Here is a 27,750-nt window from a genome sequence, read left to right as displayed (position 1 = left end):
CAGTCTAACTTCAATAGCTGAGATTAGCCATTGGGTGACAACCCACGTAAAATTAATGGTTGCTAAGACACTTTATGACATTAAAGGGAGTGAGCTTATTTCTGTTAAACAATATTTAATACAAATATATTGTGAATCTTTACCTCTTGAAAGATCCCACAGTTACATTGAAAATATCAAAGAACTCACTTTGAATTTAATTAACTCGGATTTTTTATTTAATGTATATATAAGTTATTATTAATTAGGTTATGAGTGAAGGTCACCTTGGGAAACAAGAGAATTTTTTTGCAAAGAATCACTAATGTTGTCTATAGAAACTTAAGAATAAAGCTTAACGTTCACGCCTTTTCACCTCATACCCAAACAAATCATGGGGTGCTAAGAACACATCCAAAGGATATATTTTGCAGCATCAAGTTGTTTTGTAATTGCAGCCCATACACTTGTCGGAGCTCCACATAACAGTGACATCAAAGTGTGCAGTACGTACAAACCACAGAAAACATGATTAATTAAAAAGGGTTGGGGGATGCAAATACATCTCAAATATTTATGAACAACATGATGCAGCCCTAGTTCCTTCGGCAGGTCTATCAACAAGAACCATCCCTGCTGGGTTCTGAGCTGGCTGGGCCCTTGGTAACCTCTTGGCTGTTCACAAAACCAAATTTCAGTCAAGCAATGTAAACAAGGTTCGGTAGTTTATAGCACACAATAATCCCTGTTTAAGGTATTACTAATATCATTCAAATACTGCATGTACAACTATTTGCATGCTTCATACAACAGAGATTCAGAAAATAAAATGCACACACTACTATGAATGAAAAAAAGGATGTTTTTTTGGATAAAATTCTCCTAAGCACTTGTAACAAAAGAAATTAAAATGAAATAAACTTCTCTTGTAAACAAAAAATTAGTTCCTGCATAAGTTAATAAAAACTGTCTTTCAGTTTGCTTCGCCCAGAACTAATTATAACTTGTGTGCATAGCTTTTAGAATATGGCATTAAAGTGTGATATTGAGACGGTAAAGAGAAAGGATAAGGGGAAAAAATGTTGTAACGTTATGCAGCTCTCCAAGGTACATATAATAACTAGACCCAAAACACATGTCTGGTGTTGGATATGTCATCAGTGGGTCAAGATAAATAAGTCAAAAGACTAACTTTTTTATGAATTTTAAAGTTCAACTAGTAGAAATAATAGCAACTAGGCCATTAAAGTGGGGACAGATATTTTCTCAATCTTTTGAAGGCTTCCTCCCTCTTGAACTGATGACTGATGTACTATTAACTTTATTCTAAGCCATTCAATCAAAAGATGAAGAAAATAAATACTAATAAAGCAGCGTAAGACAAAGCAGGAATGGAATCAGACCTATTTCATAGAATATATCATTAACGTTGGATGCTGTTTTGGCAGAGGTCTCCATGAAAAACAAACCATTTTCTTCAGCGTATACACGTGCTTCCTGCAATATCAACGTGTCAAAGCCAATAAACTGGTAGCAATAAGAAATGTCACATAGCATATTATAAAAATGAAACTAGACAAGCATATGCAAGCTACCAATCGTAACAGAAGAATCCGAACATGTTGCAAACGTAAATTAAACATTATAGCATTTTTTTATCAAAATTGAAATTTTACTACGGTGGAAAATTAGTGAGATGTACAACTACCCTTCAAATTAAAACTAAATCACAATAGGTAAACCGTTAAAAGCACAAACAGTTTATAGAATTTGCACCTTTGCAAAGAGGGATTTACATTAAAAATACTTTCGGATTAAAAACCTAGAATTTTATCCCCCACCTTCATGTTTTAGAAAGATTCACTTCCCTCTAGAATACATCGTTGAAGATTAAAAAACATTAGAACTGTTAAACAGTTAGTAAAATATTTATTTGCCACATGTGCTACATTTTCTACTGCTTAGGCCCGGAATTCATAACGTATTGCATTCAATACCTGATATTGTTGGAGATTATATAATTCTTGATAGCTGACATGGAATAAAAAGAATATAGGAAAACAATTTTACTTACTTCAGCTGTCACTTTCCTCTTATCTTCCAAATCAGCTTTGTTACCAGCAAGAGCCATGACCATATTGGGATTTCCTGAAACAAAAACAAAAAAATAGAGAGCTTAAGTGGTGACTCTAGTTATGCGACAACAACTACCACATACAATGTTTAATTTAATAATTCAGAGAACCTCCAACTAAAGCATTACCTATATCATCTATCTGTTGACCTAGAATTTGATAGACGAGTCTAAGTAACATTTAAGGGATGTATATTAACATACCCACTAGATGTTAGAGACTCCTAACCTTGTGAAGGTACGAGGGAGAGTAATTGTATGCAGGATTCCCATTGAGCATGCAAAGATGTTTTTTTCTGGATTCGAGTCAGGACCAATTGGTCACTTAGATGCAACTTTAACATTGCACTATGGCTCTCCCTCCTTTATGGGAAGTATAAATAAATAATCATTTCAATTATTAAACAATATTTATCTCGTCAAACAATCTAATTCAATCACCCAAACTTTTCAAAAGTTTCTTTAGCACACATTTTCACACCATATCATGTATAATTCATCTATATCTCCACCATTCCATTATAAAGCATGAGTTAAATTTATTAAATGATTAATATAAGTCATTCCAACAGTTGAGATCCTAATACAAAAGAAGAAAGACATAAGAAACATTGAAACATTGTGGCAAAATTAATTTACAAATAGGTCTCATCCATAAGTTTGCAAACAGTTGATAAAATAGTTTAAATATCTTTTATTACTCTAAACTTTATTTGACTTCAGGAAAAAGAAACAATGATAAAACTTCAAAACCAATAGCAAAAATACCTTGCTTTTGAAGCTCTTGGACCCATTTCTTAGCTCGGGTAAAGGAGTCCTGTGAAAGGAAGATAGAAAATATTATATTAAAGTTCATTAAATAATCACATTAAACGCATAGTTTCCGCCACAACAAAAGACAAAAGCATATACTAATCAAATGAAAGAACCCTGCTATGAAATTTGATCTATTATACAAATTCGATAATATTAAACAAATTCATAGTTCAATTTTGATCAATTATACTCATTTTTCAATATTCTACGCCAATGGTCCAATCAATTATCACCACACAAAACCACACCCTACAAATATATACTTTGCCAAATTACACAAGGCAGTTAATGAATTTTGTTATATGTAAAAATCATTCATGGTCCTTCATCTAACAACTTAAGATTTTTTAAGAGTCAAGTTTTGGCATGAATTAGAGCTCCCTTGACTAATTATGAGTTGGTTGTGAGGTGGGTCAAAAACAAAATTGAATAAATTTCCCTGTTGATATTGAAGCAGCAATGTCCAGCTGCCAAATATTCACAAATTTTAGGTAGCTTTTTAGAATCCCCCACGTAACCAAACACAGGCTAAGTGATCAGGAGTTTGATCTTTGCTACCCGCAGTACTTTAATATTAAAAAGACAAATTCAGTAAAAGATGGAAGCATTGATTACATTTCAAGACAAGAGGACACTTTTGTGAGGGGTGTATCAAAAATAAAAACATTCATGAGCTCTTCATGTTTTAGAGGAAGTTGGTTATTAAAAAACTCTTAACTGAACTTATTCCTCACATTTGTTAGTTCCAAGAAGTTATAGCATGGAGTAGAATAAGTATCCCCGTGCATACAAGAATTACACAGGAACATCTTGTGCAAAGGTTTTGGTTATAAAGGACCAATCATTTATCCCCTAATGAGGACAGTACATAATATCTTAAAAGTAGGAAACGAACACAATTCCCTAAAAAGGATTGTTCATGACATAATACGCAATTCCCTATTTCCACTTTAAGATATAATTCACACTATACGTAAATTCAATTTGATTAAGAGTGATGAAATTAGACAAAATAACCGAAGACAGTAAGTATAACTTCAATCCAGAAATATATTCACTAGACCTATAAAATGAGGCAAAAGAAGCACTTGCTACAGAACAAATAAAACTTGAGACCGGCCAACCAGGACAAGCAGGCTGCAATTTTATCATTGTACCATGAAAACCAATAATTTTACATATTTTATATAAAGTATACAGCTACAAGAAATAAATAGAAGCATCAAATTAATTAAAAATAGCGCATATCTTAGTTAGTTATCAATCTAGGATAGCACTACATAGCGGTCAACCTTGAAAAGCCTAGAGTGAAGTGGGATGACCATTATTTTAAAGATTTTAGTAGATACTAAACAGTTTATAGTATACCTATTACTTAAATAACAAAATAAACTCCAAAATATAAAAGTATGACAAATAATAAGTCACAAGTTACATACACAATCACCATCAATCTATGAGCAATAAAAACATAGTAATGGAGTCAAAGAATACAAGATGACGGTGATATTAATAGCAAAAGAACATAAACAGTTAGATAAAAATTAACAAGATGTGAACTAGGAAGTTTAAGGGAAAAAGAAAGAACAGAGAACAGGAAAGAAAAATAGTCTGGTAGAGTGTAAAGGATCAGAAGCCAAAACAAAAGGTAACTTTTGGTGGAATATTTTACCCATAAAAAACTGAAGCAATAATATTTCAGGGGTTAAAATTGGTTTTTAAAGCTGATATCGTGGTCACGCCACAATAACACACGGAAAGAAGCCACCATTAAAAACCATTCCAGTATTTGAATTACAGAAGGAACCATGGCCACTCTACTACTATAGCATGCTATTTACTACTACGGTCAATGTGCCCCAGATACTGCAAATTTAAATAGGTATTCAGAGATATCCAAAGGCAAAGTTATCATACCAAGCTAGTGATGTCATAGACAATGATAGCAGCAGCAGCGCCTCTGTAATACATGGGAGCCAAGCTATGGTACCTCTCTTGGCCAGCCGTGTCCCAAATCTCAAACTTCACCGTTGCATCATTTACTGCCAGTGTCTGCGAAAAGAATGCTGCCCCTATTGTTGATTCCTGTTACCACAAAAAAACACAATTTCAGTAACACAATCTCCATGTTTCCCTACCTTTAAGACTCATCACACACAAAACAACTTCTCTCAAAAGTCGAAACCTCAAACTCAAACCATCATCACACAACTACAAAAAGAATAAAAATACTCTCTACCCCACCACACCAAAACTATTTAAGCCCCACAGTTATACGACCAAACACTAAATGATCACTACCATCATAACCTCCATGATCAAATCAGGTAGTCCCTTTAGAGACCAACCGAAATTCCTCACCTTCTGAATATTATTTTTTTAAGAAAAACCATTGGATACAACAAAATCCCATCTCTGGTCCGCCAATTTCATAGCGAATCAACATGAATTAGCTAAACACAACCCACCGTAACGAAAAACTTGAAGTTTTGTCAATATTTTCATCATTCAGAACAAACCCAAAAAAACGTTTCAGCGTACAACCCAAGGAGACCCTTTAAATTCGGAGAATCCTCCCGCAATCAAAACGAAGAAATCAAATAAAAAGTTAGAAAAACAACCTGAAATTCAAGAAATTGACCCTTGACAAAGCGCAAAACGAGGCTGGATTTCCCAGCACCCATGTCCCCGAGAAGAACCTGACGAAAGGAACAGAGTCAAAAATCATCGGAATCGAAATTTCGAGAAAGAAACAGATGAATCGAAAAGGAGTGGATGGACCCACCAATTTTGCATTGAGGTTGTTGTGTCCGATCGTAGCCATGGGATGAAAACTGGATCGATCGGAAACGAAGAGAGGAACGAGAAGAACCCAATACGCAAAAGATTAGAAATTTGAACTTTGCGGATATACAGATACTGAAGATTGAAATAATCAAATCGCAGAGGCAGAAGAAGAAACTCTCTCTCTTTCTCTCTCTCTCAATTCTATTGCTTTTCGCTTACGGTGGCTTTCCTTGCTACCGTCTGCGTCCAAACGCGTTCGTTTTATTTGTTTCTAGTTTTTATCTTTTCTTTTGCTTCCTTTTATTTTACTTATTTATTTATTATCATGCTGTTATTATTATTACTATTATTGTTATAAATTATTATTTTTTATTATTGTTATTATTCTGGTGGTTATTGGTGGCTTGACTTTGACATACAAATGGGAAATTGCTTTTGCTTAGAAGTTGGGCAAAATGAAAAAGAAGTTCCCTCAAAAAGGAACAATCTAAATTTGATCACTCTTTCTTTCCTATCTTCTATATCTTCTATGGTGGTGAAGTATTATTATGAATAGATTTACATTCTTTCAATATTTCACACTTTCTTTAATGGGGATAACAATATTGAAATATTATTTTTATTTTACTCATAGAACCCATTATCAACAATATTCTTTAACCCATATTGATTATATGATGTGAAAAAAATATAAGTAAGATTATTTTTTATTTTTAATATTATCATTTCTTTCTGTTAGTCTTATTTAAGTTTTTCAGTACTTTTGTAATTTCTTATTCATCTCAGAAATATTTTATATTTTATACATTATTTAAAACTTGGATATGTACTTAAAAGTTATCTATTTTCCTAAATAAATATTTTTTTTGCCTATATTAAAATATTTTTCTTTTCACCTACATACGATTTTTTTTAGGAAAACTTGACTATATATATTACTTTCAAGGAATATTATTTTTTAATAATGTTAATTTTTTCAAAAACAAAGAAACGTAATTTCTCAACTTTAAATTATCCGGATCTTAAGCGAAAATCACACACACATCAATTAATGAAATAATGCCTACAGACATCTCATTACAACAAATTATTATATCTTCATGTTTAATTTATTTGGTTTTCTGAATTCTTTTATTAAATGATAGAATGATTTCATTTAAATTTTTTAATTTTCAGTTATAATTACGTCTGTTTCCTCTATTATCTATAAGTGTATATATTGTTTTATTTTTACTCTATTATTTATAAGTGTATATATTATTTTATTTTTATTAGTTTGAATACTTAGTAATCTGAATAAATATGTAATTTTTATGTGATTAATAAAATTTAATTCTTCCTTAAGAAATATCAGTTATAACTACTATATTTGTTTGCTCTATTAGCTGTAACAATATCTGTTATTGTTTTTTTTTATTTATTCTATAAATAGAGCACTCGTTAATCTAAATACATGTGTAATATTTTTGAACCAGTAAATGAAAAAATTCTACTTATAAAAAATACAATTTAGTTTAAAATGATGAGTAATAGTTAGCTATGAAGTTTAATAATTATTTCAAAGCACCATAAAAAAACATTTATAAAAAATATATAAATTTTCCTTAAAAGACAATATTAGGATAAAATTTTACAAAAATGGTTATAGGAGTGACAAATATAATTTTGAGCTCAATTAATAATTTAAACACCATGAAACAAAGATTATTGTCTTATTTATTATTTAGTATTGTAATTTTTAGGGGAGTGAAACCTAAATTATGGAGAAGGAATGTCAACTTTGAAGCAAAATATTTGTTTAAATAGATAAAATGTCTGATATGAAATAGTTAATGAATTATGTGGATAGTGGAGATGATAATTAGACATTTTACAACAAATGAGGTAGAGAAAATTTAATTGATGCAGTGTTATAACTTTGACAAGTCATGTAATTATGTTGTCATGTATGTGTATAGGTTTTTCCTACACAAGATGACCTCTTTGAGTGGCTGTGTAGAGTGACTTTGGACTTGGTTTTGTGATACTCATTATTAAATCTAACACTACAAATGGAAAATAGGGTAGAAATACATTTTTCTTGTTAGGTTGTGAAAAGGGTGGTAAGTACAAAAAATATAACATGATTTAGAGGTCGGTGTGATTATAACACAAAAATTTGACTATCCATTTATATTGCATGATAAATTTGTTAGCAATGGAGAAGGTTGGATGTTGAAGGTAATATGTGTTAATCATAAACATGAATTGGCTTAAACATTAGTTGATCACCCTTATGCAGGCAAATTGAAATCGAATAAACACTTCATGCTTGTTGACATGACTAAGTATAGTTAAGTCGGCGAACATATTACTTACTTTGAATGAGAACAATGAGAATAATGTCACAATAATAAAGCAAGTGTACAATAGTAGATACATACAAAGGTATCTTAATATTTTATAATTTTGTTTGTTGGGCATCATTTATGGTTATTTTGTAGGTGAAATTGCATGATGGATGTGCCATACAAATGATAGACACGTTGCAGTCAACTAATTGTTGCCCAAAGACGAAGTTATGATCATCACATTATGTTAGTAGGATGCAAATATTTGCGAACTTAATGAGAGTTAGTACCACATATGTAAATCTTGTAAACGATTTATGTAAATATTATTGTATTTTTAATTAAATGTGTTGTTTTTTTCACTACATTCATTTTGGAAAATGAAATATTTATACACATTCGAATTAAACTCTCATTAAAGTAGAAGAAGGGGTGAGTAACCACCATACATAATATTAAAAGATATTCATACAAAGACGTATAATTTGTCCATCGATTTCAAAGAAGTAAAGAATCAAATATTTAATATTATAAATCTAATTACTCTACTACATTCCTAATGATGCCCATGTACTAAACAAGATTGTCTAGTATACACTGCCCCATCATCAGTCACGCCCTACTAGAGTGTCTTCAGTGACGTGACCACAATTAATCATATGTTGCAGAACGTTGGTGGTCCTCTTAAATATACCTTGAAAGACGTTCAAATAAAATTAAGTTACTGTGTATAAATAAACTTAATGCAAATTAGCAATGAATCATTTCAACAACATACTAACTTACTGAACATGAATGGTCCTGCTAGGATGAGGAATTTGTCTCCTCATTCTAGGGACTACGACCATGATGACGTGGGTGTACACTCGATCGATCTTCATCTGCACCCCTCACTATGTGTGGGTGTGACACGATCTTAAACCATTATATGTACTTTTATACACATGTATGGGGATGAGATGCCAAAGTCACGCATATGACAAAGTGGTCAGGCAAAGTGTAACCACCTTTCATCTATAACAGCCAAAGTACCTCCCTCGTATGACATCAAAGGTCGAGGTATGCTCCTATACTAATGCAACACATGTTCGGGAAAATATCGTTGACATGACGAGCCCAATCAAATGTAGCCAAAAAAGTTAGAGATGGACTCAAAGGGTCCGCTGGGGTGGTGGTCATCATATGGAGTCCAAGTCACTTTATCATGCATCAAAGCATCCAATTGCATCCAGACAACACCAACAATACAAATATCTCGTCTAGTGAGATATCGAGTTGCATGCAGGTGTACCTCATCATAAAGGAGATTTATATCTCTTCTCCCCATGCCCAAAAAATGTTCATATATCCATGTCTGTGTAATTTGAACAAAGTAATTATTCAAGTATTCATATGATAATGAACCTAATAAACATTAATGTTGTTTGTCTTATACCTAAATTAGAATAGCATAATTGTCCAATTGCTTCAATAATTTTCGACCAATGGATAACAACTTCAATTCTCCACTATCCTAACAAATACATTTGTGTTAGTAACTCAACGTCATGATAATTATTAGAAGTTAACTAAACAGTTTTTCACTTACCTCACCTTCTCATAGCCTCACGATGACATCATCTGCGAAACTAACTAGTAGAGAAGTCTGAAGGTCCTCCATGGAATCATTCATTCTCACTATGTCAATCTTCATGTTCCTCCATCAAATTACCTCCATTATGATCACGTTCTTTGTGGTAATTTCCTCTACAGACTGATGTCGTAGGTCTCTGTCTTTTATGACCTTGTGATGAAGCATCTCTCATCCTAGCCATAACTCTACCAAAAACAATATCCTTACATTAATAAAATGCTAGACGATCCAATCCAATATAGTTTTTTTTTACACGTAATTTTGGATTTGGGAATATATTTTGAATTGTACAATCCATGATGTGTAGAAAGAGAAAAAATGTCCATTCCAGTTTCATTCTCCGTTTCACCCAATTTTGAATACAAAAACACACACATATCCATGATCGTCAATCAGAATAAACATTGTTAATGAAAAAGGTAGTAAGGCAAGGGTTTCGCAAGTGCTCTAAACCATAACAAAAACCTCAAAAGGAAACCAAATGTTGTAGAAGGGGTGCACCATTGTTGAACAATGGCAGAAGAAGATGAAGGGTTTAGAGATTTTAGGTTGGGGAGAGGAAAGGTTCCCATTTTTTAGGATACTCCGAGAAACAAATATCCAATGGAGATGACGAGATGAGGTCTGTAGCTTAGAGTATTAGAGTACGTGATTACGAACGACACTATTTAGAGAGTAAAATAGACTTTTCATCAAAAGTATGGTAGTACAAAAAGAAAGTATTAATGTGTAGGAAGAAAGTAAAGAGTTGTATGAAAGAAACACATTGACAATAAGTTTTATGTTACATTCAAATAGAAATAAATGTAGAAATAAATTCCACATTGGACAAAGACTAGAGACGGAGAATTGGAAACTATTATTTATTTTTCTCATGCCTTTACGTTTGGATATTCTATCTTCTTCATTGGAGATTAGAAGTGTATGTGGTGAAGGATAATTTGTAGTTGCTTAAATAACTTTCCTATCTTCAATTCTAATACTCTAATATGTTGAATTTCAAATAATCTATAGCATGATTATTATTTTTATTGGGTAATTTGAAAGGAATAAACAGAAGGAAACTTCATGAGTCAACAGATAAAAAAAAGCTTGACATAAAAGTTAAGAAATAATCGTGTCCTTAAATATCTTGACAAAGATTTCCTTTCAACTACGTGTGTCTCGTGACTTTCCTCTTTATTCGGATTATTCGCAAAAAAAAAAATACATCAAAACTTTTTTAAATGAAGGGTAGTTACACAAGAAGCTGTGCCCTGTACGAACACAGCTCGGATCAACCAAGTAAAATATTCAGAGAATGGATTTTTCTTTCATTTGAAGACAATATTTACTTAATTAATATAAAATTAAGGATTTAAGAAGTGGTAAAATTGTGTTAAAAAGATTTTGTTGGGTGAATGGAAAAACAGAATAAAAGAAAGGCGAAAGAAAGAAGGAAGGGTAAGGAAATAAAGCATATTGTCTGCGAAGATGTTGATTAGGAAAATGTTGAGAAGCTACCTAGAAGTAGGACAGACCCACATTAATTGTCGATAGTCTTACATGTTCTGAGCCTAAAAGAGACCACGGTACGTACATCTTAATAAGCCAAGCCTAAAAAAAGGTAAACAAAGCTATTCGACTCCACGATAAGAGGAACTGGTGCTACTACTTACGAGATAATCACCCATCCCTCCCTACCAACAATTATTCTTTATAATCACCAAGTGGCTAATACCAACTGACCAAAAACAAATCACATCCTTGAAATCTGAAGAGGTACAAGAGCTTCAAGCATTTCATGACTAACAGAAGCTAGAGGCAGCTTTTCCATGGGGCCTTGTTTCTCTAAAAGATATTTCTCACAATTTTCTGCAGCCATAACCCCAGCAGAGTAAGCTCCATGCACAGATCCCTGGTTGTCCAAGCTTACAGCTTCTCCCCCAAAGAATAGATTTCCCAAGGGTGCACGAAGCTTGTCATAAACATCATTTGGTTTTCCAACTAAATCATATGAGTAACATCCAAGGGAGTTTGGATCGGTTCCCCATCGAGAGACGAGATACTGAACCTGCAAAAGTGCAACAAAACAAAAAAGTCCGAATCTTCAGTAGGGTGTAGACACTAGAGAAACCAACTTTTATTAGAATAGGTAGGGTATGAGGAGAACATTATTAGAGATGGACTTACTGGCTCAGAAGCTTTTGGAAACATCTTCTTGAGCTGTTGCATTACAAATTTAGCTGCTGCCTCGTCAGATAGCTTTTCAATGTCATAAGCAAACCTTCCAGCTACCATATAGACAAGAACAGGATGGCCTGTTGCTTTGTGAAGATTGAGAAAATAGCCACAGGCATAAGAGGTTGGAGCGACAGTGCCCAGGAGTTCTACATTAGGCCAAAATACTTTATCAAATCTTAGGGCAATCTTATTTTCATTGCCCACACCAAGATCGGAAATTGCTGAAACCTTCCAATCAGGAAGTTTTGGTTCAAATTCAATTAAATTGGCTTTTAGGATTCCAACAGGAACAGTTATGATAGCAGCATCAGCAACAAAGTTCCTCCCATCCTCGACCGTGACCATTACCTTGTCGTAACCACTGGATATCTTTTTCACCCTACAAGGTAAGATTTCACAAAGGATCAAAATCGGGACAAAGAAAAAATTGGGGAACTAATCCAATTTTCAAGTAAAATTAAATCAAATAAACCCAGACTTTATTTTGTAGTGGCCTACTGCCGGTCAGCTCTCTAGTTACAGCAAGAGGAGTTTGTTGTAAATAAAGTTGAAATTAATTGTGGAACATTGTTCGAAATTATGGATGGTAAATCAATCAATGAACTACCAAGTACCAACAAATGTTTATTCAATCAATTGAGCCACTTAAACATAAAGTAAGAGGTGTCTATCCATTTTTTAAAAATGAAAAGCTCCGTCAAATATCATGAAAATGACCGTGTAGTTAAGTCAGGTACTAGATCTAGCAGGCATACCTGTGGTTCAAACGTATGTCAACATTTTTTGCAAGAGCTTTTATAACAGGATCATATCCTTGCACCATGAGTCCATGACCACCAGAGAGGACATGTTCCTATAAAAATGTAAGCATTAATTTGGATCATTAAATAATGCTGAGCTGATATTCGACATATAGAACACAACAATAAAAGTTGTATCACTCTTAAAAACACTCATCTCCATTTTATGTAAGACAAATGGTATACGTGATACTTGAAAGCGTCCTACGGTTTCAAGTTAGTCTTTGAATATTAATAAATTAAAAATATATCTTTTACATTCATCCTTTATTCTAAATAGGTCCTCGTATATTATCTCTAAAATGCAGTTTTAGTCCTTATATAAATGGACTAAATTGTATTTTAATAATAAAAATGTACAAGATTAGTCAACGATCATTGATGGTTTATCTTACATTATCTCTAATTTTTTAAATCAGTTCTAAATATGCTAAGTATATAATAATCAAAATGAAACAATACAGATTATTTTATATAAATTAGCAGTTTTAGATTTCTGCTTATCCCAAGATTTCATCATTTATCTCAACAATAACCCTAGGAAATGGTGGCCAATTAAGGTTTATGAATGAAATCATGGATAAAGCACAGAAGCATTTGTTGGAGTTTAGAGGCAAAAGGATATCTTATATCCTTCAACTTAGATTGGCACTTGCCTGATCCCAGGTTTTCAGTGAAATCATATCTGCATCAGCAGCAAACCAAGCTTCCATTCTGCATATGAACCACTGTAGCACTTCATGGGCAAGTCCTTTTTGCCTGCAGAAAATTTGGTCAATTGCAGATCTAGATTGAAACTTAAAGCCCCAATGACTGCAAATAATATTCTCTAATCAGTCAAATACCTTAGTTCTGGATGCCTATCTAGCACAACTGAAATAGCTCGGGAAACTGAAATGTCCTCGGGATGCTCATCCCTCACTTTCCCTGTCTGTAGTTACAGGTCATTAGATTCAAGATTGAGTTAATCAGAACTTCATTTATGATTGAAAAGTACCACGTCATATGCTGCTAAGTGAAAAAGGTCTTACCTTTTCCAGAATTTTCTTAAAGGTATCTCCAACTTCAATGACCAGCTGTTGTGGAACTTGTTTACCGTCGATGTTAAAAAGCATATAACTGGAAAAACAAAAAATGCAGTTACTAAATAAGACACTACCATTAAAATTGCAAAAGACCCAAATATTTTATTGTTTCAAACAGTAAATCGTATATGGAAGCTAACGCTTCATTTTCAAATGAGGCAATGTCTGGTTTCTCAAATCACCCAGCCTGACCAACTAAGTCATGGACCGTGAGTTTGGAAGACATCCAACAGAAAAATAAAAAATAATAGGTGCAGGAGGGCAAGGAGTGAGTTAGTTAAGCTCATTTATAATTCCTTTTAGGGAGTAAGAAGGAGGAGGGAGCCAGTTTTTTGGAGATTGCAGGTAGTAGTGAGCTAAGAGTTTCGCTCTGCAGGTATTTGAAGATTTTGTCTGTCTAATAACATTCATGTTTTTTTCAATAATACAACACTTTTTTCTTATTTTTGTTTTGTTCTAATATTAGTGATTTATAAGCTCTCTACGTATAGAGAAAAGGTTAAAGCCCACAAAGAGTGACCGTTTTGGTAAACTTGCAACTAATTATGTAGGTTAGTTTTTCTTGGTAAAAATTCATGAAGGTTAGTTTAAATACTATTAAAATATATTTCTAAAATTTACATCATAAACCTTCAAATACATCAATTTCAATGGAATTGGAGAAGTGATGGATTATTACCTTTCCAAATCATGGTCATATAAGACAGAGTTGTCACCACTGGTGCGATATAAAGGAAGCCCCAGGCCACGTATTATTGGAGCCAGTGGGTTTTCATTACAAACTCCATGTAGCCTAAAAAATAATGAAGAAAAAACTAATAGTATTAGCTAGGCATGAAATTTCACTCATTCAATTGACAATTCCGTTCATTTAAAGGATGACATAGCAGAGGAGTAAAATAACTAAAAGGAGCACATTCACTTGTCAGGACAAAAACAGTGTATACCAAAACATTATACTTCGTACTGATACAATTTCGTTAGAACAAATTAAACTTACCATGAGGCTCCCATGTCAACTGGACAACCAAGTGAGAAGTCCGTATGAATGCGACCACCAAGCCTATTTTGTGACTCCAGTACAGTCACCTAAGCAAATGATGAAATAAGCCAAAGCAAAAAGCACAAAAAACTCTTTAAGTGCACCTAATAAATGAAAATAAAATAAAAAATGAAGAGGAAGCTGATCATAAGATATGACACCTTAAAAGATGCTTCGTGAAGACTTCGTGCTGCAGCAATTCCAGATATTCCTGCACCAATCACAATAACAGAAGGGAGAGTTCTGCTTTGGCTCTCAACACGTGAGGAAATAGTACCTGATCAATGGACATAAAAATCATCAGGAGAAAAATCCTACTGCATAATAATAAGAATGAACTACAAAACCACATAAAGCAACATCTATAATATTACAACCATTAGAGTTGTCAAAAAAATGTTACAACCATGAGAATGAACATAATACAACAATGGCCTTATAATTGCATTGTATATATCTGCACACAAGATCCTGAAAAGACCCAAAAGTTGCAAAGCTCGCAAGCAATTCCATTCCATTATATAATAATATACTGCAGAAGAAAACACTCCTTAACTATATGCTCGTGAGCTACCCAACTTACCCCCAATAAAGGAATCAAACCATTTTAAATATGATTAAAGCAGCGAAAAGCATGTATGTGTGTCAACCAAATATTAAAGAACCACAAAGATCCATATAGCATCCTGCTCAATTAGGAACAAGTAGACCTTAATTATTCTAATTAGAAACAACAAGAGTCTTGTTGCGTGAGGGGAAATCAGTTACTAAGATAGGAGGATGTCATTCAGCAGATTCAGGAATCTAAGAAAATAAAACTGCAAGGAGAGAAACAAAATCCAAAAAACTGCAATAAAAGACTTGTTAGCGGAAGGTGAAAAGCAGAGGAGGAAAAAGCGCAAACTCACCATCGAAGAAATGCGACGAGAAGAATTGATTAGGGTCCATTTGCTTGGAGTGGATTGAAAACGAGAGAAAGGGAGTTATAGAATGAGTATCGAATTGGATCAGATCGGATCGGATCGGATAGTGGTGGTGTAGTGTAGTTGTGTTGCGGAATCAAGGGTGTATAGGAATGGGGAAATTGGAAACTAACTGGAAGGAATTGCAGAAGATTAACAGGAGGATGCCGGCAATGAAGCGGCTAAGGTGAGGAGAGAACCGCAGCTTCTCAAAATATATCATAATCTTACAATTCTTCCGATCAAAATCCAAACGGAGAACCTTCCTTGCATAAGAAATTCGATCGATGCGCAACCACAATTCTGATTTCCAATTCGATCGCTCAGACGAACGAACCCTTTCTCTCTCTCTCTCACTCTCTCTCTCTCTCTCTCTCTCTCTGAACGAATGAATGGAATAGCAGACGATGGTTTCTGAATTCCCTCGCCACAAACACACTATTTATACCTCACGGAACCACTTTCGCCACTATTATTTAATTACGATTATTATTATTTTAAGCAAATGGATCTATTTATAACCCTTTTCTATTCGTTGGAGTATAATCGTTTGGTTTTGGTCATCAAATTTTAGGTATAGATTAATAATATGTTAATTGAGTTTTTTAAGGTGTAAGATTTGCTATTTTCATAAGAATCCAATCTAGCAGTTAAATATGTTAACTTAGATTCGTCTGGTCAATTAATTTGTAGAGATATTTAGTTCGGTTCAAGATAAATAATAAATTCAGTGATAAACTGTTGGAAGTTTATATTGAAAAAATAAATAAATAAAAATAATTAAATTAGTTAAGTATATATATATTATTGTAAATTTTAATAAAAAAAATGGTTAGAGATAATGTTGTCTATACCTATAGAATAAATGAATATATTAACAAAATAATAAATGAATATATTAAAAAAATATATTTATGTTTGTTAAACTTTTAAATGAAGTTCTACGAATACTATAAAAAAAACTTGAGACCTAAGCAAATGTCATATATTATATTCAGATATTGATAGTTATATATTTTTATTGACTTCGTTAAAGTGTATCAATAGGTGGAGATGATTAGCATCCTAAAGTCGTAACAAAATACACCAAAGTTCGATCTAGGTTAACTGGTGAGAACAAAATTATTAAATGATGATGTTTATGTTAATTATAGACACTGAATAATTAAGGCCATTAAGAGAACTAAAATAACTTTCTCTTTGAGATTTTTAATTTGTTTAAAGATTTCCCTTTTTTAATTTGTTTAAAGATTGATTAAGTAGGTTGTTTATTTGTTTATTATTAATTACTCTTTAATAGTAACATATCTTAGGATTTTTAAAAATAACTTACTTTTCTAGTTTTTTAATCTTATAAACGGAATTTTAAAAAAAAAATTATCAGTGGTTAAATAATCTTAGATCATTATGAAGTTATACGTTATAAATTTAAAATCTAATTTATATGATTAGATTTTTTTTCTATACATTTTAATCTTAATTATATAAATAGCCATTTACTTTATACGTCACACTGATTAAAATATTAGTTGAAAATTATTGATATCATTTTCTGAAATTTCTAAAAAATATAATTTCAGTTAATAAAAAACACTTTACTCCTTGAAATGGAAAGGTACCCTCATATTAATTTTTAAAGATAAAAAGATGTTCAATAAGTATCTAAAACGTCAAACAGCACATAATTAAATTTATCACTCAAATCACACATTCTTTAGTTTTAAATTTATATAAATATTGATTTCCACTTTAAGAAGTTTTTAAAAATTCCGCATTGCAGAATATTGACAGAATATTCCAATTTGGGAAGCTGAAGTATTTGTTTTATTTTCTAATCAATTATGTAACGATATATATGGAGCTTTTTGAAGACAAATATTATTGTTTTAATTTTGGCGGGAAAGTTTTGTCCTTTGTGATTATGATGGAGACAGTAGCCTAACAAAAACTGCACTTTATGTTGTCACTTGCCTTATCACGTGGTGGGGACACTTTCGACTTAGACAAAACAATATTCACTTTTTTTTCGTTTTAATTATTTTCATATAAAAAAGTAGTAAATTGGTTACATTTTTTCAGATTCAGAGATAAATAATTAAGTTGATAACTTAAATTTATTCAAAAGGGCTATTATTAGCTGGATTTAAATGTTCTAACTGAAATACTTTATCAATAATTTATAAAATAAACGTAATATTAATTTAACAGATACAATTATCATTTTATACGTTTGTATTATTGATATAAGATATTTATCAATTTCATTAGCGATTAATTTAAACTAAAAAAATTCACTGATGATATAAGTTTTAAGTGTGAAATATGACCAATTCGGTTAGACTAACAAAATATAATATATTTAATAAGTGAACTTAATTATGGTATTTTTTTATAATTTTTATTTAAAGATATTATTGTATATGTAATTGAGCAAATGAAAATCCTAAACCCTAAACCCTAAACTTTAAACCGAAAATTTTATGTAATTGAGCAAATGAAAATCTTATGGTTAACCATCGAATCACGTTAAATATTTGGTTTACCGTTTTATAAAATCTCCCTTTCACATATATATTAATTAATGTACTGATTCATAAGATAAAGAAAGACTAATACAGTGTTTATTGAAAGATCTAAAGAATTAGAAGAAAACTTTGCCTTCTCAAGAGTTAAAAAATTGATTACGTGAACTTTATCAAAACGAATTCATAGATTTTTTTAAAGAAAAAGAAGTGTCAGTATAGTGTCGATTCGATGGATATGGTTGGATTCGATTTTAATTGGTTCATTGTGTGCATAGTGGAAATGATGGGGCAACGAAAGTAGTATGGTCGTAACACGTCATGTGACCACAAAAATATCTAAACTGGTCCAAATATTTTTTCACAACTCTATCAAATATATTAATTTATAATTGTGATGTGTTATAATATAATTTTTAAATTATTTTTATATTTTAAAAAATTAATTGTAATTTAGTATGAAATTGTGAATCTATTAATATTTAAAAATAAATGATAATATTGTTAACACTTTTATATAAAAGAAAGTGTTAATGATGAAAAGGAAGGTTAGAAGAAACTCACAAGGTTCCTGGCATTAGAAATGATTGAAATTCCCTATGTGAAACTTTGACCTACTTTGCTTTCTGTTTTATTATAGTCAGCCCTCACAAAGCACAAGCAATAGCCGACCTAACCAACCAATATTGATTCATTCATTGGTGGATGTCAATTTACAACTTTTCTCTTTTATATACAGATCTATAATGTATAATTCCAAATATAAATAAATGAAACTATTTAATAAAAAGTAAAACTATTAATAAATACTAATTTTATATAGTTGTTCTGACTTTTAAGTAAAAAAATTGTATTGTTATAATCAATTATTACATTTAAAATATTATTTGTTTTCAAAATTAGTGTTGTATTATACTTTTATCCTAAAAAACATTTTGATATATTAATATCAAAATAATATTTTAATCACATTAAATTTAATTAAAATTAGAGAAAAAAGCTTCAAAAACATGAAGTACATTATATTCTATTTTAATAAAGTAAAGATGTTTTCTAAAAAATTGAGCAGAAATTTTATTTTTAAAATTTAATTGAATTTTAAATCTTTCATGAATTTTAATATTTTTAATTATATTTTATTAAAAAAAATTATTTAATACTCATATTATTTATATTTTTAATAAAGTCATCTTTTATTGTGTCTTTAAGTGAAATCACTTTATTATTCGAGTTTAGATTAAAGTTTTACTTTTTTTTCTCTTCATTTATTTTTTTTAGACAATCTCTTGTCAACTTTACAATCAAATCATAGAAATGCTATAACAAAGTATAAAAACAATATAAAATTAGAGTTATTTATTTATTTATTAGACATTTGTCTTCAAAGCTACAACAACTTCAAATACCAAAAGAACCTACAAACCACTCTTGTAAACTTCAATTACTTAAAAAATAATTAAAACGGTCAAACATTAAAGATTGATCTGGATGATATATCATCTTCTTATTCTACAAAACTTCTAAAAGTTGTATATCTTTTTTCCTTAAAAGAAACACAAATTACTACATATGATTAATAATCATAAGTAATGTGTTAAGGTCTAAAACAATTAATTAAGTAATACGAAATTAAAATATATGTTTAACAATTAATCCAGATTAATATTGAATAAAGTTTACTCATCCTAATATAAATTAAGAATGATAGAAAAAAATAATTTTTATGGTATAGTAGATGTCCTGTTAATATATGTTAGGGACCAAGTTTTCCCTTTTGGTGTGTATTATTATTCTCCTTACAAGTTGTGTATTCCACCCTGGACATGGTTGTGGTCCAAGCAAATAATGTGTTCTTTCACTTCTGTGGTGACCCTACCACCCCACCAATCACCTGCTCCACCTCCTTCATTTTGCTTTCTCTTCCCCTGCAACTTGCTTTCTTTATTTATTCAGATTCCATCAATATTCTTTCATCAATTTATGTCCTATGCTCATGCATGCATCATCTTTCTAAATAAATATAATCATTTTATTAACTATGGAATAGAATATACACCTTCACAGATCCAATCATTCACTTTCTCTTTTTTCTTTTAGTATTATAACTTTTTTTTTATCTTTTACATTAGGTTTGGTATACCACTTTCTCAAAGTGTCTGTTATCCTTTTATGTTATTATATTGAACTCAAGTTTATGGTACATTTTATTTATCACCAGATTAGGCTAAAGTTTCATTATGTAGGGTGCATTATCTTTTATGCCAGATTCACATGAACTCAACTTTATCATGCGTTTTTTTTTTCACGGGATGATTCCTAAAGTCTAATCCTATTATTAGAAGGCATCACTAATAGGAGTTGAAATTAATTTTAAATGTTATTTTAATACAAATTGTTTAAAATAAAGAGAATTACTTAAATGAAAATAGTTACTTTTATATTCTTTCCAATTTATAAATCTCATATTTATAAAATCTTTATTAAAATAAAATTTTTATTTATAAATCATTTTTATTGGAAATGTTTGTGCTGTCAAACGTTATAATATGTTCAATAGTTTGGTCGTTGTTGGAGATCCCACATCGACTAGAGATTAGAGTCTTTTATTGTATATAAGTAGGTGCAAACCTCAACCCTATGAGCCGGTTTTATGGGGTTGAGTCAGGCTTAAAGTTCACTTTGTAATATGGTATCAGAGTCATTTCGAGTCTATCCTAGCGAGTGTTTGTGTTGGACCTATCGTGCCACCCGCTATCGAGCTCCTATCGGACTACCCAAAATATATATAAAGTTTTTATTTTACAACCACTTCAATATCTATATTAAGCAAATTTCTGTATTTTTTTTCTCAATCATCACTACAAAATTAAGTCTTTTAAGCATTAAATCAATCTACCAACAAACAGAAAGAAATAAACATAAAGGGTTTTTCTTTAATGATTTGTAAGGCTTAGATATTAGAGGTTTTTCAATAATTGTTATTTGTTATTCGATTGTTTTTTTTATTTTTATTTATTTTTTTGGTATTTACAAAAAATCACTTTATTCTTATTTAATCATGCTTATTTATAATAAACTATCTTCTTTATAAATCGTATTTTGTTAAAATGGTATTATCAAATTTATCACGTATTATTTGATTGGGTGTTTATTTCTTTATTTTTTCTTAATGTATTAATTTTATAAGCTCGAACAATCTTCAATATCGAATAACCTATTTCACCCAATTCCAACATTAATAAAAGAACAACAAAAAATAAAACAAAACAAAAATTGAACAGCAAAAAAGGCAGAAGAGATGTCGGGAAGAGAGGAAGAAGACAACTATTATTTTTCCAGAAAAAGGCAAGAAAAGAAGCAGAAAAGTTGGCATGCAAACATAATTTGTTACCCTGCATGTGCATGATAGATATGTGAATCTGTTTCTTCTACCCATTCACAATCATCACTTCATTCGTTCTCTCTTTCACCACATATTCTAATAATTAATAGTAATAAATAAAAATAATAATAACAATAAGAATGCTTAAAATAAAAATCACTAGTAATAATTAAATTTACAATAAAAATATTGTTTAGTTTTAAGTTAAATATTCTCTAAAAAATTATTTTCAATAATTTTAGTAGGTATAATATTCTACATCACTTAAGAATTAGGTTAAGCATAATTTATATACATTTCTATTTCATAACTAGCTTGGAGATTTAGAACCCTCTTAATTCTGAAAGAAAAATTCGCTTTAAGTGTAGAAAAAGAGTTGAATTTGGTTAGTTACCATGATGGGTTATAAGTGGTTAAGTTAGTTGGAGTCACATAATCAAATGATGATTATGACCACACAATCATCATTTTTGTAATTTCCCGTCATTTCTCCTTGTGATCATTCATTATTCACTCTATCATTCTTGTTCTATTTGCACTAATCATCTTGTTCCCAAATGATTGTGTATTTGCATCTACTAGTTTTGTTAATAACTATTTGATTATCGAATGAGATAGAATGATTAATGTAAAGTATACTTAAAATAATTTGGATTCTTACTTTAAATAAAACTGAAACTGGAAAATAATATAAAACAAAATTATTATTCAGCAATATTCAACTTCCACAAAAAAACAAAACAAGAAACTAATGTATACAAATGCAAATTAAAAAAAGTAAAATTTTATGAATAATTAAGTTGCTTAAAATTAAATAATTTCAAATTTTACCTAAAAGAGTACAAATTTGAAAATTTTGACATTTTTAAATTTATGTATTTTCTTTTTGTATCGACTTATCAACTTAATTCCACCCAAAAAAATGTTGTCAATGATGTTTTTTAATCAACTTTATTTTAATAACATCAATCAATATTTATTAAAAAGATATTTAATATTGATACTTTTAAATTATTAACTATTTTTTAATGTTTAAAACATTTTTAAATGTTATGGAAATTGAAATACTTTATTTAAGAAAGAAAATTAAAATACTTTATTTAAGAAAGAAAATTAAAATATAATAAATTCATTTTATTTTATTGAAAATATCGGAAACACATCACTTTTATAATTTTATTGTAGGTAGCTTTTATTGTGCAAATAGTTTTGGGCACTTAGTTGAGTTATAAAAAAGTTACAAAATTTCAGATGTAAAATGGGAAAAAATTCTGTAACAAAAAAAGTAGTTAAAAAGAAGAGTTTTCTCTATTATTGTTATAACACGGAAAAAAACATTTTAACTTTTAAATATCAATACCAATTAAATTATAATATTATTAGAGTTGGTTAAAGTCAGTTTTCATGCAACACAAAAAATTATTTTTTCTTAAAAACTTGAAAAATTATACAATTTTTTATATATTTTTTTTAAATAAATATTTGTATTAGTGTTGAATTAATATCCACTTAGTCATAGACAAATATATAATGTAAAATATTATTTTCTAAAAAATAATTAAAAATATATTTTTTAATTTTTTTAATAAATAAATATTTGTGTTAGTGTCGGATTTATAGTTCTTTTAATTAAATTTGGCTTACACAATTTTTTAACGATATTTTTAATTTTTTTAGTAAGTAAAGTTATTTTTATTAGTATCATACTAGATTGACACTAATTAAAATAAATAAAGTTAACGTCATATTTTTATTTATTTTTAGTATTTATATTTATTTAAGTAAGTGTCAAGATTTATATGTTATGAATTTGTGCGTTTAATTTAAAGATCCAAATTTTAAGATGGTTATTCACAATTACTTTCTCTCATTTTCTATATAGATGTGCTCACACTCATCTCTTTCATTCATATTCATTTTCTTCTTCTCTTTTATTCACACTCATCTCATTTACTCATTCATATCCTTCATTCACACATATCTTCTTCGTCGACACATCTTCTTCATCTAAACTCTTGTCTTCGTCTAATTTATTCATACTCATCTACTTCATTCATATTCATCTTCTTTGTCAAGACTCATATCTTTCATACATTACAATTTTTTTGGTTTATACTTTATTTTATTGAAGATGGGGTGAAAGAGTTTTACAAGATTTTTAAAATTATTGTAAAATATATTTTGTTTAACATTAATTAAGTTAATGATAAATTAAATAAATTTTAAAATAAAAAATATTAGTTACATGTTGTTGAACACAAATTTGACGTTATTGGTTGATCATGATCGGTTTTTTAATTGTTAGTATTAATTTTATTTCCTAAAATTAAATATCTTTTTGGTAGTATAAATATAATCATTATTAAAATAAGAAATACTATAAAATATAAAATATATTAAAAAAAGTATAAAAATAAATAACTTTTTTTATTTTGTAGATAGTTTTAGTTATTATTGTAGATAGTTAGTTGGGTTTAAAAAATAGTTACAAATTTTAAAGAATAAAATAATAAGAATATGTGTACATATTTTTTTTTAATGTTATAGATAAAATGTAGAAAATTTGTGTGCATATAAGAAGAGTAGTTAAAAAAGGAGATTCCCTTTATTAATGATATAGGTAAAATATTTGAAAAAATAAAATAATTTCAATTTAATATATTTTAATAAAGTATGATTTTTTTTTTCAAAATTGAAAATAATTATTATATGTGAAAAGCGTCTTAAAAACAAAACACTAAAACGTACAAATACATTAATTAAATATTGTTTGATGAAATTAAAAAATTTCTTCTTCCTAAATCATTGCATACCTTAAGCTGTGTAAAACCAGTAGAACTGGGTAGCAAAAGAAAAATGTCTGGGTTTTATATATGAAACTCCCCTCCCCACACAAAAAAAAATAATAGTTAAAAGACAAGATATAAACGTATTACAATGATTGAAAACATATTTAAATCTGAATAAATTATACTTGCATAAAAAATTCAAAATACTCAATAACAGTATTCTACATTATCTTTCAAAATGAGTTATTTTAGATAATTGAATTGGTTCTGACTTAATAAGATTAACTCCAATTAAAGACCTAACTAACCTAATTAGTTTTTATAATGAATCATGGTTCATGCATTATTGCCTCTACAACCTATAAGGCTAAGAACTACACATGATAACTAGTGCTCAGAATTATTTGTTTATAATTTTGAACTTATTATATTGTACTATTAAATTGGGTTTATCATTCAAGAATTAGGTTTCATACCTTTTCTTCTAGTTGGATCCCATTCAGTATCCACCACAAAAACTAAAACAAACAAACAAAAGAGTTCAATTGCATCATGCTTACTCATTGTGAATGAGCTAAATAAAATAAGTAAATGAATATGCACTCAAATTTTGATGTAAATGAAACTAAATTTAGATCTTTCAAACAAATTTCCTGAATTCCAATTTTTGTAAATAAAGAATATATCATAAAAAAGATAGACTTTCAACATATTTATTTTGGAATGAATTTCTTATAACTTTTGTATTATAGAAAATTTATTTCAACAGGAACGAAGTGAATCAAAACTTTTTGGCAGTTTCTTCCTGCACTCCTACATTTTTCTTCATGCACCTCCACAATTTTATAAATTTTGAAATTGACCTTCACCTTTTATTTGAAACTAAGATCTGGGAGTGTGCCACGAATTCATCAATCTGAAAGTGAATCATGTTGCTTTCTGGATGAGGGAGTGTTCTGAAAGCAAAATTTACATAAATTGTTGATTTTTAGATTGTTGAATCCGAAAGTCTAATTTCTATTACGGATTGGTGGGTTCAAAATGATTTTTTTCAATTATGGATTTCTGAATCCATAATACATATTTTTTAACACTACCATTTATGTACTACTGGAAGCACCAATCTGGGAGGTTACCGGACGTGCCAATATTAAATTTTACCAAAAGTGTCAATCTGAATATTTACCGGATTTCATAATTTGGAATGCAAAAAAATAAATGTACAGTTTTTTTATGGGGACAGTTTTATCTTTCTACAGCATTATGGCGGTGTAGGAAGAAAAAAGTAGGGGTGCAGAAAGAAACTGCCAGACTCTTTTTATGAAGGAACCTAAGCCTTAATATCCATTGCACGTCCCAATTGGAACCCTAAATTCATTATGGACTAATAATGCGACGGCAATTACATTCTGCACCACTATAATTTGAAATCGGACTACCATATCTATTGAAATTCTAAATTTATCTTTTGAAAATTATATTTACAATACAAAATCTATTATTATTCTTTTTTATTTTTTTAAGTCACTTGATACACAATAAAATTATTTAAGATAAATGTAAATTTTTAATATAGAATTCACATAAAGTAAGCACATATTACGTTTGACATAAAGAATGAGAATAATATGTTAATGATTAAGAGTTGTTGTACAATATATTTTTAATTTTAAAATAAAAAATCTAAGTATATATAAGAACTATTTAAGAATTATGATACTGTCCCTTGTCTCATACAACACATGGATGTTTAATGTACATGATTCTCTCATATAAGAAGTTACAAGTTATGATGACGATACATTATTTAAAATGGTATTAGACACGCAAAATATCAGTATAATTACATTTTTTTTTGTTTCATCTTGTCTGTTAAGTTTTCATCAACAACATTAATTTATTGATGATGTAGTGCACACAGTGACATTGGTTTGTAAAGGTAGACTGAACAAAATTTTAGGATTTTGAAATTGGAGAAAGAAGATTAACCTAACTAATATTTCAAACTGACAACTTAACAAATGTTGACCAAAACAACCTTAAATCAAAACTAAATCAGAATTATTTGTTAATTAATGATAAATTACGAGGATAAAAGTTGGGCCTAATTATAAAATACTATTAAGGCTGTTTATTCCTGCACCTCCATATATTATTCTCTCACCTTCATAAATTTTCATATTTTCAAAAATACCCCTTTGTAATATTCTGGATTATGTAATCTGGAAGTCTTTTTTCAAATTCGTAATTAGCTTCCAGATTACATAATCTGTAAACTTTTTTTCAGATGCATTATTAGTTTTTGAATTATGAATTCATAAGTCATTTTTAACTTCTGAATTACATAATTCAAAAGTTTTGTTTCAAATGCGTGTCCGAATTACATAATCTGAAAGCTACTCTATGAGATGGCACAAAAGAATAAAAAGGTATTTTCACGTTGTGTTGTGTATGGATGACAGAAAACAATTTACTAATAATAGAAGGCCCAATAAAAATGAGAGAATCCACTATCTAATAATATAAACAGGAGATTTAGTGGGTGAATTCTTATTTATGACATATGGAACTAACTTAATCACAAGAATCTTTTTAGGTACACCATCTTCCGTTGTCGGTGGAACCGTGACATTCTGAATTCAACTAAGGAAGTCGGGTGTCGGAAAGTCAAATAGCCATGAATGATAGTTAGAGAGATGAAGGAAAGTTGATTGTGTTATCTCGGATTAAGCCATGTAAAAACACTATTTTTTATAACAGCAAAAATTTCAAACTTTTTATTTGACATAATTTTAATATCCATGACATACACGTACACTATATTTTTTTAGTCATAACCATTTTTAGTCTTACACTAAGTATATTTATTGCTCTAATTAGTTAATTAGTTAGCAGATAATCGTTAGTTTATAAGAGACCAACACCCATTAATTGAATAATATTCTTGTTAGGAAGATGGGACCTAGAGTGCTTCCGGAAGGGTTGTTATGACTCTACTGGGATCTTTTTCGCCTTCGTGTTACTTTTTCGATTCTCAGTCTCGGATGAATGTCAAATGAGGAAGGTATCTACCGAAGACACTTTTACGCTCAAGTCAGTAAAAGGTGTTCGACACTCAGTAAAAGGTGATCGACACTCGGTAGATGTACTGTAATAATGACGTACTTGTTCCTTGATATGTGTGCTATTTATATTATTTTAATGAACTTACCTCATTGGATCCGATTAGTGAAATTATCACACTTATGATTGCATTACCTAAATTT

At 29.8% G+C, this 27,750-nt stretch overlaps 2 protein-coding genes across 2 annotated transcripts; both read right to left on the bottom strand.

Moving 5' to 3' along the window:
- Window positions 1-481: 481 nt before the first annotated feature.
- LOC137831638 (ras-related protein RHN1) lies at window positions 482-6,023 on the bottom strand. The gene is made up of 7 exons (XM_068639396.2): window positions 5,715-6,023; window positions 5,551-5,628; window positions 4,847-5,014; window positions 2,882-2,930; window positions 2,054-2,127; window positions 1,383-1,476; window positions 482-654 (listed from the first exon to the last, which is right to left on the bottom strand). The coding sequence occupies exons 1-7, from the start codon at window positions 5,751-5,753 to the stop codon at window positions 554-556; spliced, it is 603 nt and encodes a 200-aa protein (XP_068495497.1). The 5' UTR covers window positions 5,754-6,023; the 3' UTR covers window positions 482-553.
- A 5,100-nt stretch (window positions 6,024-11,123) lies between these two features.
- PAO4 (polyamine oxidase 4) lies at window positions 11,124-16,284 on the bottom strand. Its single transcript, XM_068639394.1, has 10 exons — window positions 15,738-16,284; window positions 14,991-15,106; window positions 14,788-14,876; window positions 14,467-14,580; window positions 13,734-13,821; window positions 13,548-13,633; window positions 13,359-13,461; window positions 12,658-12,755; window positions 11,852-12,281; window positions 11,124-11,732 (listed from the first exon to the last, which is right to left on the bottom strand). Exons 1-10 carry the CDS (start codon window positions 15,775-15,777, stop codon window positions 11,418-11,420), a joined length of 1,479 nt encoding a protein of 492 aa, XP_068495495.1. The 5' UTR covers window positions 15,778-16,284; the 3' UTR covers window positions 11,124-11,417.
- Between the last annotated feature and the right edge of the window lie 11,466 nt (window positions 16,285-27,750).

The sequence above is a fragment of the Phaseolus vulgaris genome, chromosome 6 (assembly GCF_051622355.1).
Source record: "Phaseolus vulgaris cultivar YP4 chromosome 6, ASM5162235v1, whole genome shotgun sequence".
Classification (NCBI taxonomy): Eukaryota; Viridiplantae; Streptophyta; class Magnoliopsida; order Fabales; family Fabaceae; genus Phaseolus; species Phaseolus vulgaris.
This window is presented reverse-complemented; position numbering and strand designations above follow the sequence as displayed.

Coding starts and splice junctions, on each gene's coding strand:
- PAO4 (XM_068639394.1), bottom strand. CDS start 15,777: ATGGACCCTAATCAATTCTTCTCGTCGCATTTCTTCGATG. Junction 15,107..15,737: donor CTCGTCGCATTTCTTCGATG/GTGAGTTTGCGC, acceptor TCCATTGATCAG/GTACTATTTCCTCACGTGTT. Junction 13,634..13,733: donor TTAAGAAAATTCTGGAAAAG/GTAAGACCTTTT, acceptor CTGTAACTACAG/ACAGGGAAAGTGAGGGATGA.
- LOC137831638 (XM_068639396.2), bottom strand. CDS start 5,753: ATGGCTACGATCGGACACAACAACCTCAATGCAAAATTG. Junction 5,015..5,550: donor GTCAATTTCTTGAATTTCAG/GTTGTTTTTCTA, acceptor TTGTGGTAACAG/GAATCAACAATAGGGGCAGC. Junction 2,931..4,846: donor TCTATGACATCACTAGCTTG/GTATGATAACTT, acceptor TTCCTTTCACAG/GACTCCTTTACCCGAGCTAA.